Source organism: Telopea speciosissima, chromosome 2 (genome assembly GCF_018873765.1).
Source record: "Telopea speciosissima isolate NSW1024214 ecotype Mountain lineage chromosome 2, Tspe_v1, whole genome shotgun sequence".
NCBI lineage: Eukaryota > Viridiplantae > Streptophyta > Magnoliopsida > Proteales > Proteaceae > Telopea > Telopea speciosissima.
This window is the reverse complement of record NC_057917.1, coordinates 3,590,069-3,607,431: the sequence shown is the minus strand read 5'-3', so window position 1 is coordinate 3,607,431 and position 17,363 is coordinate 3,590,069. Positions and strand designations below refer to the sequence as shown.

The 17,363-nt window shown below is 39.1% G+C and overlaps 1 protein-coding gene across 1 annotated transcript in view; it reads right to left on the bottom strand.

Annotated features, from left to right (window-relative positions):
- The window catches only part of LOC122649521 (E3 ubiquitin-protein ligase SHPRH-like), a 40,487-nt gene extending 31,987 nt beyond the window's left edge, over positions 1-8,500 (bottom strand). The window contains exons 1-5 of the mRNA XM_043842706.1: positions 8,469-8,500; positions 6,972-7,797; positions 6,145-6,354; positions 4,176-4,237; positions 2,565-3,069 (exon numbers count right to left, since the gene is read on the bottom strand). Coding sequence (XP_043698641.1) covers positions 2,565-3,069; positions 4,176-4,237; positions 6,145-6,354; positions 6,972-7,795 — 1,601 coding nt within the window. The 5' untranslated portion in view covers positions 7,796-7,797; positions 8,469-8,500. The remainder of the gene's footprint in view (positions 1-2,564; positions 3,070-4,175; positions 4,238-6,144; positions 6,355-6,971; positions 7,798-8,468) is intronic.
- Positions 8,501-17,363: the final 8,863 nt, after the last annotated feature.

Genomic DNA, 17,363 nt, shown 5'->3' with positions numbered 1-17,363 from the left:
CCTTCTTTCTACATCTCTTCATAATTATTTCAAGATTCAAGGAAGGTGACATCTTTGGAGAGAAGACACCGACGAGAAGAAGCGTGATAGCACTTGTAGCCTTTGGAAGTAGAAGAATACCCAAGAAAGAGACACTTGAGGGCTTTGGGATCAAGTTTAGTGCGATTGGGTTTGTTAACATGCACATAACAAACACATCCAAAGACTTTTGAGAGGAATAGAGAAAGCAAAAACTTGTGGAGATACGGTTTCTAAGGGAGATTTGGAACCAAGTAGTTTGGTAGGCATGCGATTTATGAGAACGAAAGCAGTGAGAAGAGTTGACTTGCTCGTGAAGGTGTATATGGAGCAACCTCCAGGGTATGTTGCTCAGAGGGAGAATGGTTGACGTGTGTGCAGGTTACATAAGGCAATTTATGGATTGAATTAGTCTCCTCGGGCTTGGTTCGAGAATTTTTGTGCTACTGTGACCAAGTGTTTTTCTCAGTGTTATTCGGATCATTCAATGTTTGTTCGTTGACAAGGAGAGAAGTTAGTTGTCTTAGTGGTCTACGTGGATGAAATCAATATCTGGTAATGATAAGGTAGGTATTGATGAGGTAAAAGGATACTTACATCAGCATTTTCAGACCAAGGACTTAGGTCAACTCCACTATTTCGTTTGGATTGAAGTTATCATAAGCAAAAAGGGAATCAGCCTATCTCAAAGGAAATACATCCTGGATCCTTTATCTGACACAGGTATGCTTGCCTCAAAGCCAGTGGATATTCTTATGGACCCTCATCAAAAATTTGGAGTTAATGATGGTGAACTTCTCACGGATGTGCGTTCTTACAGAAGCTTAATTAGGAAATTAATATATCTGACCCTCATAAGACCAAACATATCCTTTGTTGTCGAAGTCCTCAATCAGTCCATACAGTCTCCTCATAAACCACATTGGAATGCTTCAATTCAAATCCTTCGGTACTTGAAGGGTGCTCCTGGTAAATGGCTTATTTATCGTCCCAATAGGCATATGTAGTTAGTGGTGCTCACTGCTCTCTGATGTAGATTGAGCAGGATTGGCTAGTGATCATCATTCCACTATAGGATATTGTACCTTTGTTGGGGGTAACCTGGTTAGATGGCATAGTAAGAAACAGACTACCATTGCCAAGTCCAATGCTGAGGCAGAATACAAAGCCATGGTTCATACTACTGCTGAACTGATGTGGTTCAGTCTTTACTTCTTGAGATGGGTTTTCCTATGCCAACACCTATGAAGATGTATTTTGACAACCAAGCAATTGTCTACATTGCTGCTAATAATCCTGTCTTACGAGAGGACCAAGCATATTGAAGTGGATTGTCACTTTGTTCGGAATGCAATTTTGAAGAAGCTAATTGAGACTCCCTTTGTTCCTTCGTCAGAGCAGCTTGCAGACATGTTCACAAAGTCTTTGTTTGCTCCTAGTTTTCGTTATTGTTGTAACAAGCTGAGCATGGGTGATATACATGCTCCAGCTTGAGGGGGAGTGTTAAGTTCTAGGGGTATTTTAGTCTATTTCATTCTCTTAGGTTATTTTCGGTTCTATTACTGGGATTAGTATAGTGTCGTGGGTACAAGGGTATCGTTGTCTTTGTATCCTATTTTATTCTAGTGCTGAAGTGTTATAAATATAAGAGGAGAGTCTGCGGCAAGTAATTAACTCTCTTGCCGCAGGCTGTCCCCCCTTCTTGGATAGCTTGTATTCTCTCTTCTCTTCTTCTTTCTCCTTTCTCCTTTCTCTCTGATCTGATTACAGGGTCCTGGTATTGTAACAGTATATATTGGTGGTTACTAATTCTGAGCCTAAGTTTCTACTTTTGTGTACTGCTGATGAGAAGCATCTAGCCATTGGAATGAACTGATTTTCGCATATGATGATCTGCTTATGGAGTGATGAATCTGTTCCTGTTCTGGTGTTATTCTGCCTGTTGGGTTGGAATATGAAAATTTCCTTAGGAATGCCTTGATTCCATCAATCCCCCTCCCCCAACCAACCACTAAAGACTCAAAACACAAACACAAAAACCAGCAGCCAAGAACTCCTTTGCTCTTTAACAACCCATCGTGGTGTATCACCTACAGTATAGCATGGAGATCCCTTGTTCAAGAAGCTCCTGTATCATCCTCACCCACCCCCCGGGCTTAAGCAACACCATTGCAGACCTTGCTAAACACTACAGTTTTCACGAACTAGGCGATTCTAGGGGTTGGAGGAGGGAAATAAAGCAAGGCGACATCAACAAGACACCTAGGCAGCAACTCCTTGACAACTATAAACACACACAAATTTTACCAACAAATTGAAGAATATGAGTGCACACACACATATTCACTGATTCAGAGAGTGCATATGCATGTGCGCATGCATAAATTCATGTATCTATACAATATGTACTCTAAATATTGTTAGAAAATTTATAACTGTTTCTTAATAACAGGATACACAATAATTCACAGCATCACAATTGTCTGTTTCCAAATATGTAATCATAGCAGGATTAACAATGGTGGTAGCAAAAGTAAACGACATACCAAATGATCTCAGCATGCCATTGGGGCAATATAGGAGCTGGACAAACAATAAGAGTGGCAGCAGTACTAATAGGAGAATTGGCAGCTTGGATCAAGTCCAAGCATGTCTGGCAAATGTGATCCCCACCCGTGGTAACTACATTGGAAGTACCTTTCCTTTTCAAATGATTTTTTACTTCTGGAGATTGATTCTTTTTACAGACTTTCCCACTGGAAATTTTGAGGGAATCTACTTTTTTTCCGGCAGGTGAATAACCAACACAATTGGCATGTTGCCAAGCATCACAAACATCACATTGAACCCATAATCCTTTATATTTAGCACTTTCACTCACAGCCCCACATACACACTCGACACGTTCTCTTTTCAACCTTTTCAAATTATTTCTCTGTTCTCCAGTAACTTGCATTTCATTCTCTAAGACAACTCCACCTTCAGATGAAGACTTGCGATGAGCAAAGATGCAGGCAAGTAGTTCAACAGTTTTACCCAAGCCCATCTCATCTGCATTGTCATTGAGAAAGAATGGTTTAGTGACATCAGATTAGAACATCTCTAACTCTTGGTTTTTGGCAGAGAAATTCTCCCGAAATCTTTCTACTTTCTATTGCTGCGATGGGAGGATGAAGGAATTTATTAATCAAAAGGAAAAAGTAGCAGATGGTGTAATAATGTTTCAAAGTCTAGATATATTATAAACTACGCATTAAATTAGAAAAGTCAAAGCCCTAACAAGTGTGTTGTTATCATGAGAAATTTAAGGACCACAATCTGTGCAAAACATCTAGGCTCAGCTTGATAATTTTTCGAAAAACAGTTTTTCTGTTTTTCAAAATATAAAAACGTTCTTCACATAGATGAGATGTTTGATCACTCCTTGTGTTGAAACACAGTTATGAAAAGGTTTTTTATCAATGTTTAGAAAAGATAATTTTTCAACACAAGGTTTGGCCTGTTTTTCAACCCCCACCCCACCCCAGATAAAAGGTTTGAAACACAGTTTTTCTCTTTTGGTCTAAGTAAATTTGCACATATGGAAAGAAGAAGGTAATTTTGTTATTTCAATTTAAAACATAAAATCACCCGAACCCTACACTATAACTCTCTCTCTCTCTCTCTCACTCCTCCCTAAATTCGCTTTCTGTGACACACAAGTACACATGTTTTGCCTCTATAATATTATATTGAGTTGCATCACCTTTAAATCAATTTTTTGTCCTTCTTTTTTACATTTTGTATATTTTTATAGATTTTGAAGGGTTAATAGGTGCATGTATCCCAATGCAATATGATCTCTCTCATCCTCTCCCTCCCAGACTTTGGGCCATGTGCTGAGCGAGACCACATGGATTCAACCCTTGTTCTGGGCTGGGTCTGGATTCTCAAAACTTAGAATAGGTATCCAATTTTCAGTGGTTTTTTAATCACAATTTACAACAAAACCCAAAAAACAACTGAAAACAGTTTTTTTGTTTGCGATAAAGAAGAAAAAAAATGCTATTAAATGGAGCATTAACTTTTCATTAGTAACTATTAGAGTCACTGAAAACCTCAATAAGCACTGTATGACACCCCCAAAATATTTGTGATAGTTAAGCAACAGGGCTTACCAGCAAGAATCCCACCAGGAACATATGTTGTCAAGGATTCAGGTTGTAACGAGATATTTCCACTGGAATTGAATAGAACCAATGTTAATACAACCGAAAAGCTAAATACCATCTCCTGAGAAACCCAATTGCTTATTGAAAATAAAGAACATGTTCCTTCCATCATTAATTCGAGCTTTCTAACAAAATGTTAGCAAATAAAGAGCATGGGATGAATCAAAGTCATTTTAATGACAAAAATGGAACAAAGAAATCCATAACAATATCAAAGCAAGAATCCAAGAGTCTCCAGATAGCCTGGACACAGACACAAGTGGCTACTGTAAAAACAAACACAAGTTATGCTTTGCAAGCTTAATTGACAAGTTATGCTTGACATGTATTTCAATATCTTCAAAGTAGGTATTGCCAAGTTTCTTCTCAAAATTCGAAAGGTGTCCTCATATTGGGACTCGTTGATGCTTAGATTGTGGAAGAATACTTACTAAAAAAGTCTATTATTATTGGTCTGGATGGGTTCAGGTTATTATTGGAATGTTATTGGTCCAACTGTGGATAGTTTCATACCTGGCTATACTAACCAGAAATACCACCAACCAGTATTTCACACTCTCTAGTTCTCTTACTCTCTCTATCCTCTGTAAAGTGTCTAAAACCAGATTGAAGCACTTCTGGTTATTCATATGCTGCTGTGTGCCTGTGTCAAAGAAAGCCTGCAACAAAACATCTAGGAAAAAATCCTTGAGCCAACCCACTAAACAACCTGAACCCACCCAAAGCAGATCCTCTATGGTCTGCATAGCAAAAACCACTGTACACATACCACTGGGAAATAAAGCAATAAGAAAGGAGTTATGGTAACTAAAAATGAAGAAAAATTACAGTGTTTTGGTAAAAGCAACCTCTATATGATTAGCACAACAGTGGATTTCAATGTGTGCATGCCATAAGAGGATCAAACTCCTTCCACCTCATGCGGATATAAGTTGGGCTTCTTCTTTCAATCTTTCCTTCTTTCTAGGCAGTAACCAGGTAACTGTAGTCCGCATTAACATAACTCTATCCTATGAGAAAGGAAATGATTAATATAGACCGAAACAGCAAAGCTTCATTCATTCGCGGCTGGATTTATTTTCATTATTAATTGGAAACAACATAAAGTTTCATGAATATAAAGGAGAAAATTAAATGAACTGCATCAAGAAAGCCATACAAAAACATAGAAATAGTGCAATAAGCATGTCTGGGGGTAGGTCCTCAGATATATAAGAGTGACTGCCACACAAACCAAAATCTCAAGGGCATATGCCTTCAATTTCCTTGGACTTGCGACCTACTCCCCCCAGTCCCTGACCAAATACATCTCAACCTTGCCTCTGTTCTTATCCCTAAAAGCTCTTCAATTCCTAGCATTCCAGATAACCCAGCAAATAGAAAAGAAGGGGGTTAAATGCCAAATCACATTAGCTTTGGGAGAAAATTGGGTAAATATATGTTTCAGAAACAGAGAGAGATTTGGAAGCTCACTGAACACCTTTTATGCAATATAGTTGAAAGTGACATCCTTAACTCAATTAGATTATTTCCAGCGAAAAGGATGGAGTACTCCATTGACAAGCATAGGGACATGCCTCAAGATTTTGAACATATACATTCCAATTAAAAGAAGAGAAGCAAAAACAATCATGTTAGGTAATGATTTACAAAAGTTTATCTTTTAGTTTTGATTTAATTTAATTTCCCTTTCAACCAGATGGGCCACATTGTCTACTGATGCCAATGAAATTGGAAAATGACTATAAGAAGTCTGACAGTACTTGTTTATCATGCGATGCACTTCACTAAAATAAACTACTTGCATCTAGTTCATATCCTTTCACAGATCATGTCATAAGATGTCAGAAGTAGAATAACTTTCCAGCAATCAAAAACCCAGCTAATCACTCAAAAGAACTGGTGAAAAGAATACCTGAATGGATTGTAGAACATTTTCATATGTGTGTCAAGGAAATCCAAAGATACAGAGAGAGGACCGCAAAAGTTATTATTCTGATCTCTTCTGCACATACTTTCTGATGCTCTTTTCTCCCTTTGAACCATCCAATAAGCTGCACGGCGCTGGTATGGTCTCAGTTCAGGAAGCAAGTCAGGAAGCTCATCTTCCAGCATTGGCTCTTCTCTGAGAGCAAGAAATACCATTGATAAAGCAAACGGTCATTACTGTTCTGAACCGGGATTTTACGTCAAGTGAGAAAAATAACAATATAGTAATATTAATAATAATAACGAAAACAACAATAAAAATAACAATATCAGTAATGATTTTCCTTGTTGACTTGTATATCAGTCACATGGCTGTTGGTTGGCACTTGAACTTTCTAAACACCTTGTCCATGTCATCTTCTACTCATACGTGTCAAGTTTAAGCCCATTCAGACTCCACAATGAGTCAAAGTCAAAGGGTAGAATATTTGTTAAGAAGTCCCAAATTTCTTACTATTGGAAACCCCCCCCCCCCCCCTCTTCCCAAGTACAATCAAAAGAGCTCAATACATGGTCCACCATATCATCAAGATGGACAATTAAATTTGCAATTTGGCAATCCAAAGGATACCCCAGTTGGAGAGACCAAACCAGCTCTCCACATGGCAGAAATAGCTGCCTGACAAGGAAACTTCCCCATATGCTGGACAAACAATTTTCATTTATAATGATAACAATAAGAACAACCATAGCAACAACATAAATATTAATAATTTATTAATAAAAAGAAGAGGAAACTACCCAATAACTCACTTGGATCGTTTAATGGCTTCATAGAACCCAGCGGCATCAAACCTAGCGCCTTCCATTGAAACAGGGCTACTGCTGCCTGCCTCCATAAGTGAATCAACTTCCATGACGTCCAAGTTACTAATGCCATACGGCCCATACCTAGCCTCCTGGGTTGTAACTTCTGGTCGCAGCCAAGCAATAGCACTCATCATACTCTTCTTCCATGGTTGTCTAGTTGTCTCCAAAAGAGACTCACAAGCATCAAAAGCACTCTTGAGCATCTCCACCCTCAACCTAAGAGATGGAACAACCTCTGAAACTCTCAATTCAGGAACTAGCCTCAGTGTCAGAATTTTCTGACTAACCAAATGAACAAGACCAGAAATACCCTCGTCAGGTCCATCAAAACTACCAGATAACATTACACACGCTCTTTCCTTCTCCTCCACCATAGATGTTTCAACCAACTCCAAAGAGATATTATTGGCGCTAATCAAAGGCCAATGACCTAACTTAAGACGACCACCAAACTCCTCTACATTTCGCAGCATGAATCGAAGAGAGAAATTCGAATTGCAAAAATCCTCCATGAATCTGTGAATAGAAAAACCTTCTCCAAATCTTATATCCTTAAGCACGATTTCTGCAATATCAAGATGTTCTTCCAAAGTCCAATACCCCCGGTCAATTTCAACGAAAAATGGTTTACTTGATTCACTAATCTCCTCTTTACTGCTACCATTTTGGGGTTCAGAACTAGCTATGTCATCTGGCTTCCTTTCGATGTTAGAGCTCTCCAATACTCCTCCAGATTGCTGTGGTCGGGCTTGCTTTTTTCTACCCATCACTACATTAAACTGATTCAACATGAAAATAAAGTCAATGAAAAGGGGAACACAATTGTTATTTGAATTTCAGGAATCTGAATATGAAAGCAAAATACAAAATATAATTAATAGTGATTGACTCTCCACGAACAAACTTATTATTAATTTTCACTTTTTTTTTTTAACGAAAAAGCTTGAGATCAGTGGAATAACTAAGTTTCGTTGAAAGTTAAGAATCTAGATGATAACTTCCTCAACTGAGAAGGAGCTGAGGATGTGGGGGAGGGAAGGAGGAAAACAGATGGAGAGTAATGCACATAATACCCAATTTCATTTAAATTGTAAATCGATAAATTAACGATAATGTGTGTAAGCTAAGATTTTAAGAAATTCAGTGGAGATGTAAACATTAATCCACTAATAAATAACAGAAAATTCAGCAAAAAAATACAAGCACATCTGCTGAACTCGGGGGAGGTATGGGAAAGAGAAGGAGAAGAAAAGGGCGAGAAGCAAAGCTCGTAACTAATACACTATCAAATAAAGTCACTCTGATTCCCAGCAGGAAGGGCAAGAGAAATATGGAAATTTATCACCGAATACAGAGAAAGATAGAGGAAATTTAAGAACTAGCAAATGCGACGAACTAATTGAGATAATCAATGGCAATATAAACGTTCCGTACACTAACCTGTGAGTGAAAATTGAGATTGTGTTTGCAGAAATACAATCAGAGCTCGGCGAGAGGGAGAGATGTGAATTTGAAGGTCATCTTCTCTTCAATTCATTTATACGAGCTACGAGGAGAATTGAGGTTTTAGGCGTTTGGGTAACGTACTAACAGCGGTTCTTCTTATCGAGGTTTTAGGTGTTGGGTAACGTACTAACGGCGTTGCGTAACGGACTATTTCTATCAAAGAAAAACAGAGTAACGGACTAACGGCGGTTCTTCTCGGTTATTCGCATCCGATGAAACCGTTCGAACCAGAAAGCCATGATTTTGGCCCAAACCTAGACCATCGAAAATTTCGCCAACCGGGGTCAGGCCTAGAACGTCTCATACTTCATGGGTACATTTGGGTGTCAACCGGTCAGGCCCCTTTTTTCTCCTTGCAATATTGCATGGGCCATGCAAGATGCATGGTTCATTCTCACGTGGAGCTTGAGGTCTCATGAGGAGGAGGGTGTTATATGAGTCAGCATGCGATGGGGTAGGAGTTATTCTTAATTGTTATCATATGTAAGAGTTATACGAAGTGTTATCACATGTACTTGGAAATTGATATCATCCCCAACAATTTTTTGTTGGTAGAAAGAGAAAATCTTATAACGATTAGAGAAGAGAAATATCATCCCCAACAATTTTTTGTTAAGAGATGAGGTAGACTCCCTCCATTGAGTTATCTCATTATATATCTTCATCTTCTTATTCCTTAGTTCACAATAAGGAAACGTAACCAATCCAAATACGTTCCAACTTGGTATCAGTAGGTAGAGAGACGCGCTTGAAGACGACATAAGTTCGCTTAACGAAGGGCAGAAGCAAATCCTTTCCAAGCTCAATAAGATCTTTGAAAGATTCAGCACTTCATCCCCTCCCAGTCAAAATGAAGTTGGTGAGAGCTCCAGAACTTCGACACCGCCGCATGATGTGCAACCTCCGGACAACAACCCAATTCAACGTTCTACCACTTCACAAAATACATTCACCCACAAGTTGGTGAAGTTGGATTTCTCGCGTTACAAAGGAGAAGATCGAAGATATTGCTACTTGGTGAAGTTGGATTTTTCCCGCGTTACAATAGAGAAGAAGATACTGCTACTTGAACAGTTTTTCAAGTTTCACCAGACACCGATTGAGGAAAGAGTGGCTCTAGCTTTTTTCCACCTGGAAGGAGACGCGTAGATGTTGTTCAAGATCATTAAAGCAAGATCAAGAAACACTAGACTGGCACACCTTCTACGATGGATTGCATTCTTGATTCGGACCGACCCTGACCCCTTTCAAGATTTCTTTGGGGAACTCGCCAAGCTACAGCAACTTCGTACAGTTCAAAATTATCAATCTTGTTTGAAAAGCTTCTCTTCGAGGTGGGGCCTCTTCCATCACACTGACAGGTGAATTATTTCATTAGTGGATTAAAAGACCAAATCAAGGCTGATGTCTTTACTAGTCGTCTCACTACTCTTTCTGTTGCCATTGAGTTTATCTAGGTTGTATGAAGCACGTAATGTCAGCCACCATCGAGCAACTCTACTGAACAAAGGAAGGAAACCGCAACACATGAACAAGGAAATATGGGGGGTGGATCTTCTCTTCTCATCAAAAGAATGAGCAACTCTGAGATGCAGGAACAAACGGCTAAAGGGTTGTGCTATAATTATAACGAGAAATTCGTTCCAAGCCACCGGTGCAAGAAGTTGTTTCTAATCAAGGGCTACGAAGAATAAGTAGATGATCTCCTGAACATGAACTAGAGAGGGAGACGGTCATTACAACTCCAGAGATTATGTGGGTTAGAAGGAGCATCAATATTCAAACCACGGTGACGGTTTTGATTGGTTCGGGTAGCATGCACAACTTCGTGAGTAACAAAGTAACAAAAAATTGGGATTACAACCCGTGGGTAAAAAGAAGTTTGACATGATGGTGGCTTCTAGAGATAAGGTCACGAGTTTGGGAAAATGCCCAGGAGTGACGGTCCATTTACAAGGAATTACCATTAATGTGGACTTCTTCTTGCTAACACTCGGTGACTATGAGATAGTGTTGGGGGCCCATTGGTTGCATACACTTGGTCCAATCACGTGAGATTTCAACAATCACTATGGAGTTTACCATTGATATCAAGAAGGTGGTCTTAAGAAGGATAAATAATCAAGCAGATAAGTTCGCGAAGGATCCTGACCGTGATGCACACAAGAGCCAACAACTCAACAAGGAGTCCCACTACTCTCTCTCTCTCTATCTCTCTCTCTCTGAGCTGAGCTGAGCTGATTCCTCAAAAAGATAAGGTACACACTTCTAATCGATTACAACCTCTTCTAGCCAATTTTTAGGAAATTTTTATAGCACCGTAGGGATTACCGCCAACTAGGATGCATGACCACCAAATTCCCTTGAAAGGGGGAGTTCTCCTATATGAGGGAAAACTTATCGTTATCCACACTACCAAAAGCACAGATTGAATGGTTGGTGACTTCTAGAATTATCCATCCCAGCAACAACCCTTATTCCTCTCCAGTGATCATGGTCAATTAGCATGATGGTACGTGGTAGATGTGCGTAGATTATGGTGCACTCAACGAAATGATGATCAAGGACAAGTTCCCACTTTTATGCATTACTTCATACTTCATTTGGCTGGCTCGAAACCAAACAATCTTCCAAGTTCAATGTCTGAATTTACCAGAATACTCAATCATATCAGGCGATGAGAATGTGATCTTAAGCTCTTACTTTTCTCTGACGAGCCTGCAATAGCCATGGACAGTTTGACTCCATTGGAATTCTATCAAAATTTGCAAACTAAAGGCAAAATAATCATAATCTTAGATGGCAGTTACGACTAATCATCCAAACATGGAGCTTGTGCATCTACCTTAATTATTGACAATAAAATTATTTCTGCTTACATGAACTTTGTTGAAGCAGAATCAACAGAAGAAACAGAAACCAGAGGTGTCTTGTAAGGAATCACAAGTGCAATTTCTATGGGAAGACAAGGATTAGCGGTGGAAATTTGGACGGACTCACAAAACATGGTGGACTATCTCCAACACAGACAACCTCGGCTTTGGGAGATTTTTGGAATTATCTTTGATATTACATCCATATTTAAAGACTTCAATTCGATTTGTATCCTTAAAGTAGATAGAACTACCACCTCATTACCTCATCATTTAGCAAACTATGCCCGCACAACATCCTCCTCAGGGGATTATGTTACTTATATTTACAACTTGTATTCGTCTTAGCTATTTTAAAAAAAAAAAAAAAAAAAAAAAACCCTTATCTTTGCCCCTTGTGCGCGAAACCAATTTGTTGCCTCTTATCTGATGTGAACCCAAGTTTGATAACCCCAAATTATGGTCATTATGGGTCCACAATTGACAAATAAATTAATTTCAAATGAGCAAAGGTGATTTTATAAATATTGTGAACAATTGAAAATATTTTTGGAAGATAAAACAAACCCAACATTAAATATCCTACTAGACCCAAGAACCAATTGAATCAATTCATCTCCATCTGGTTCCCGAATAGGTTTGGGTCGGTTCATGGCCGGGAGTGCTCCAGCATCATTATTGGGGCACTTCCCTAAGCCATTTACTTAGAGAACCCTCTATCAAATTTGTTTTTTTAGAAGGTAGGGGGGTTAACAAGTTAATTATTCGGTTCCAATATGGAATTAAGTTTACTAGATTGAAATAGCGAAAAATGTTCTCAAATCCAGGTTGGTTTTAAAGGAGTCAATTTATAATCGGAATCGAAACCCACCGTTTAAAATCGAACCAAATAAAGTGTAACCCATATAAACCGAGCCCAAATCAAACCTAAACCATAGTAAACCCTACAATCATTTCTCTTTGTTGAGTTTGTGTGAAATTAGTTACTATAAGTTTCTTTTTTTTTTTTGTTGGTAGACTATAGGTTTCTTTGTTAAGTTATGTAAAAAGGGCTCAAAGGTACCAAAATTGGACATTGTAGCTGTAGGAGTATATCTACATGGGGTTGAAATTTTCTTCTTCACTTTATTTGTTTCCGCAGGTTATTCCACTTGAATTGCATTTGAATCAAACTACCGAGACTATATAAAAACCGACTAGAACCGAAGAGTAAACCCTTGAATTTTTATCCTATGCTGTAACTGCACAGTGTTGTATTGCATCGTACAACAGCTGTAGAGGCCATGTGCACTATGTGGGACCCGTTGTGCCACATGGTCTCTGCAGAATAGCACCGTGCTGTAACGGGAGAGAATAACGATTCATAAGCCCCCTGATCCGGATAGATTTCGATTATGAACATTATTCGAGTTTACTTTTGTGCATATTGTATCCTGACCCAAACTGAAATCAAACCAAAAACGGAACTGAATCGATTGACACCATAGGCTCTGTATGGTAACGTTCTTTTTAAGCGTTTTTGATCAGTGTTTTTTGGTTTTTTTGGAATAGAAACACGCTAAAAATTGTATGGCAAGTCTAGTTCGATTTTTTGTTTTTTGAAACGACCGGGCACTTGGCACACTTTTCTCACTTGGTAGAAACACTTCTATCAATTTTCGGAGAAACAGCAGTCCGACTTTAAGTTAACGGGGGTAATATTGGAATTCGGCAGAAAAACATAACATTTGGTGTAAACCTAAAATCGCAAAACACTCTCATTCTCACCTCTTCTGTGCAAGAACGACGACCATCGCCCTCACCCTCTCCGTCTTCTCAACTCGCCCTCGCCCTCGCCCTCGCCCTCGCCCTCTCCATCTTCTCTCTCGCGCACGACCCTTGCTGCACTTTGAGCATGACCTCTGCTGCACTTCGAGACTCTGCTCCTCATCCCAAGGTATGAATTAGAAGGGTTAATTTGTTTATGTTTTATTTCAACTCCATTGAGTTGTACGAGCAGAAAGCATATGCTGTTACAGATTCTAATCGAACTCTGTTATGGGAGTGTGAAGTTCAACCAGAAAAGTGGTGTATTGTTTCTGATGAATTGTTTGTTAGAGAAGTTTATCCATCTTGCAAATCTGATGAGATTGTAATAGAAACAGTAGGGGCATCTTCAGGAAATAATGCAACAGCTCTGTCATCAATTGAACCACTAGATACCAGGTAAAACAAAGTGTAGAATGATCATTTATTCTTAGTATTTCACAATTTATCGTGATGTTGTTGTGTCAGCTGCCATACCCTTGAACCAATGTGTATATTTGTTGACAATTCTGGGAAGCAGAAACAGAGCTTTTTAATTCTGATTCATTTGAAAATTACAAAATTGGAGAGTTTGACAATGAAAAATCATTCTTCTTTAAGGTGATGGATTTATAGAAAGGAGGCCCTTCTTATATATATATATATTTTTTGTCATCATGTGAGTTAAGGTGTTGGTGCAAAATGGCTTCCCATTTGCTGCTTAGTGCAGCTGTCCTTGTTTGGTGCACTGGTCACATGATATTTTGGTGTTGAGAGCCAGCTGGAAGGTGATTCGGGCCTTTTCATTGATCTTTGTTTACTGGCCTTACCAATTATGTTTCTCAGCCATGCTCTGCTGTAAGAATTTCTAATAAAAAAGAGAGAAATGTTTTTATTGCTCTCCAGTTTATCTTATCTTTCTCTAGTTCTTCTATATCGTTTTACTATTCTTCCCTAAGCTTTTGTAATAGGACCAGGTTTTGCATTATTTTTTATGGAATGTCTGTTTCAGTGATCCTTGAAACTGGGACAAATGCCTGAGTTTTTAAGAGAAAATTGAAAGACTACTTCTTCCAAATATTCCAGAGTTATACACCTCCATTTCATGAGTTAGTCATATCTTGTTAGCTGCTTGTTGCAAAAATTATAAGTACAAAAGCCATGGTGTAGGTGGCAATTACATAATTTTTGGTAAACAGCAAAAATGATTCTGTTAAGTGCGATCCATACAGATTTCGGTTTCTTCAAAATTTCAGAAATGTTTTATTTTTCGGGGTTACCATACAGCGTTTCAGGACCCAGAAACGCTAAAAAAAACACAGAAACACATAAAAGTATACCGGACCCAAAAACACTAAAAAAAAACAGAAGCGTTACCATACAAAGCCATAGTCTACAGAGGTGTTTTGGTAATTGGGAACCTCAAATTGGTAATTTGGTAATAGATGTATGTGTGAAGAAGGGCTTCTTCTCTTGCTGTTAAAGCTCTGTGCCTCTTTCTCCACCTGACTTTGAATTGGCAACTAGAGAAGCATCTTGGCCAAAATGACAGCAGCTGAAGAAGCTTGCCATCGCTGCTGCTAGAGGGACAAACGGAAATCAAGACCATCGGCATAATGGTAAGGCCATCCACCTTCTCTCTCAGGTGTACAATTAATTAGAAAAAGGCGTGTGAAGTGTGAATTAATGTTATGATTATAGTCTTAGTTGAAATCAGCCAAACAACTGTGGGATTCTGTGCCGAACGCCACCTTAAAGTGCACGATCGAAAGCTCCTCGATCCAACAGCTCATAACTACTTCACTTTGATGAAGGATTTAAGATGTTGCAGGTGAAGGGAGACAATAGCTGATGGAACGTCTCTGACAAGTCAATAAAAAGCTATTGTTAAGAATCTCCTTAGTAGAAAAGTAAGTTTGTAAGTTTATTTCGGCGATTTTTCACTGGTTCATGAGATATCTCTTCCTCTGAAACGAGAACTCTACAACTTGGTCTGACCGTGGCTTTCCGATTCCCATAATCATCTTAAAGTTTTTAAGGGTTGTCACTAATGAATGATTTTATAGGAAATCAATAGTAATCTCATACTTCCAGGTGTTAAGACACACACACTCACACAACCTAGTGTAAAACCGTAAACCCTATACTCTAGAGAGGCTCTTCTTCCACTTCGTGTATCGAGGGTTGAGAAAAGAGAAAAGAAGAATCGGAGGTCGCTGCTCACAGTGAAAGGTTTGCACTTTGCACTACCACCGATAAGGTTTGCTGTCGATTTATTATTGGTCGCTGCTCACAGAGTCACACTCGCAACTTGCTGGTAGATCTCTCATCTCTCTCCTTTTTTAGCCTAGGGTTTAGAGTTTTCGATTTTCCCTTCCCTTCTTTTCCACTAAGTCATCTTCGCATACCTTCCCCTGTAATCAATCTCATGAAGAAAGCTATTTAATATAAGGCCAGATTACAAGTAACCTAACCCCAATATTATCAACAATGTAATAAAACCCAGGTAGTAAACAAACCCCTTGACCGCAGGCCAGGGTAGGCTTAATAACCCAAAATAGAAGGTGTAACGAAATTTTTATTCAGCCAGTTGATGGAACTTAAACTTAGGTCGAGTGTAGGTGTAGGTAGGGTGGATTAGCCCTCCAAATTAGAGCTAATTCTGATAGCCTGATGCGAAGATATTCACAGGTCACAGAATTAGAAGGTAGAAATTGAAATTAGAAGGTAATAGGTTTCAGACAAACCAGCCAATGGATTTATGCCAAACTGATAGAGAAGGGAGATATAGGTGATGGAACTACAACCTCCAAATATCAGTTACAATCAATGTTCAGGTGCTCCAGTAAGTTGACTCAAGTTGCAGCAATAACTTGAAGGAACAGAGAGCCGTGGGTGCTGATCTTGGGATTTCTGATTCTCCAATATACAGGTCTCAGATCTGGTCCTCCTGTGGATCGAGTGGAGATCTAGAATAGAGGAATGGAATCCCAAAGCAGCAGCTCAATAGGAGCTCTGATTGTAGAGATCAGCCAAGTTGAATCAGCAATACAGAATTAGAAACTAAGTCTGCCGCAGGTGTGTCTAGTCTCACAAACCAGCAGCCAAACCCCCAATGGTTGTAGGTCTATATGTAGGTCTTCAAAGGTGTTCAACAGATTCAGATCTCAGCCACGGTTACTTGGTTGTTGATCAAGGAAAGAAAATAGAACAAGAAGAAAAGAGATAGGATGGAAGTAGGGGGGTGGGGATAGATGGCTATCACAGCCTGGGCATCTCACCCTTCTCAGCCTCTCTCAGGACAATAACATGCTCAAAGTAATATCTATTCTTCATTCAAATCGTGGGGAGACCTCTAAGGGCCATTACATTATAAAGACTCAAGGGTTGAACCTAAAATAGAAAGTCTTCTATAAGAGCTGGGACTTGAATTACAAGTAATTGAACTTTGCTAAACAACAAAATTAAAAAGCAACTAAAATAGAAACTCTAACTTAGCTTGGACTAACAAAATAGAAACCAAACAAAAAAAGGAAACAAAAATCTAGAAAAATCCTGCTTGCTGTCTAGGCAGAATATCCTCCTTGATTTGGGTTTGAGGAACCCAAAAACCCCAAGCCGGTAGTAGGCTGGCCCAGCTATGCTGGTTGGCTCTGTGACCCTGTTGTCTGGTCCACTGATTGATGTGATGGACCAGGCCTGTGACTCTTTCGGCTGGTGTAATGCTTGCCAAAGAATCAATCTACGTCACTATTTCTTTTTGTAAGAACAAATACCAAGCAAAATACGAACAGAAACAAAAACAGAGCAAGATGACACTGAGATTTAACGTGGTTCACACACCAAGACGATGTGCTATGTCCACGGGCGAAGCTGAAGATGTTTTACTTTGTAATGTAAGAAAGTTTCAATGTGGAGATCTCTCAAAACACCCAAAACAGCGCTGTTGTTCTCTTCTGAAAACCCTAACACGAAAACCCCAAATTCGACTTCCATTACATTAAGACGGGTAAAGAATATAAATACTCCTCCTATTGGCCCAAAATATGTCGGAGCGGGTCAGTCTTCAAAACGGGTACAATAATTCAAGACACAAATAACACTCTTTATCTGATCAAGGACAAGTTTGATGGAGGAAGAGGGAAGGGGTGGAAGGATAAAGAAATTTCAG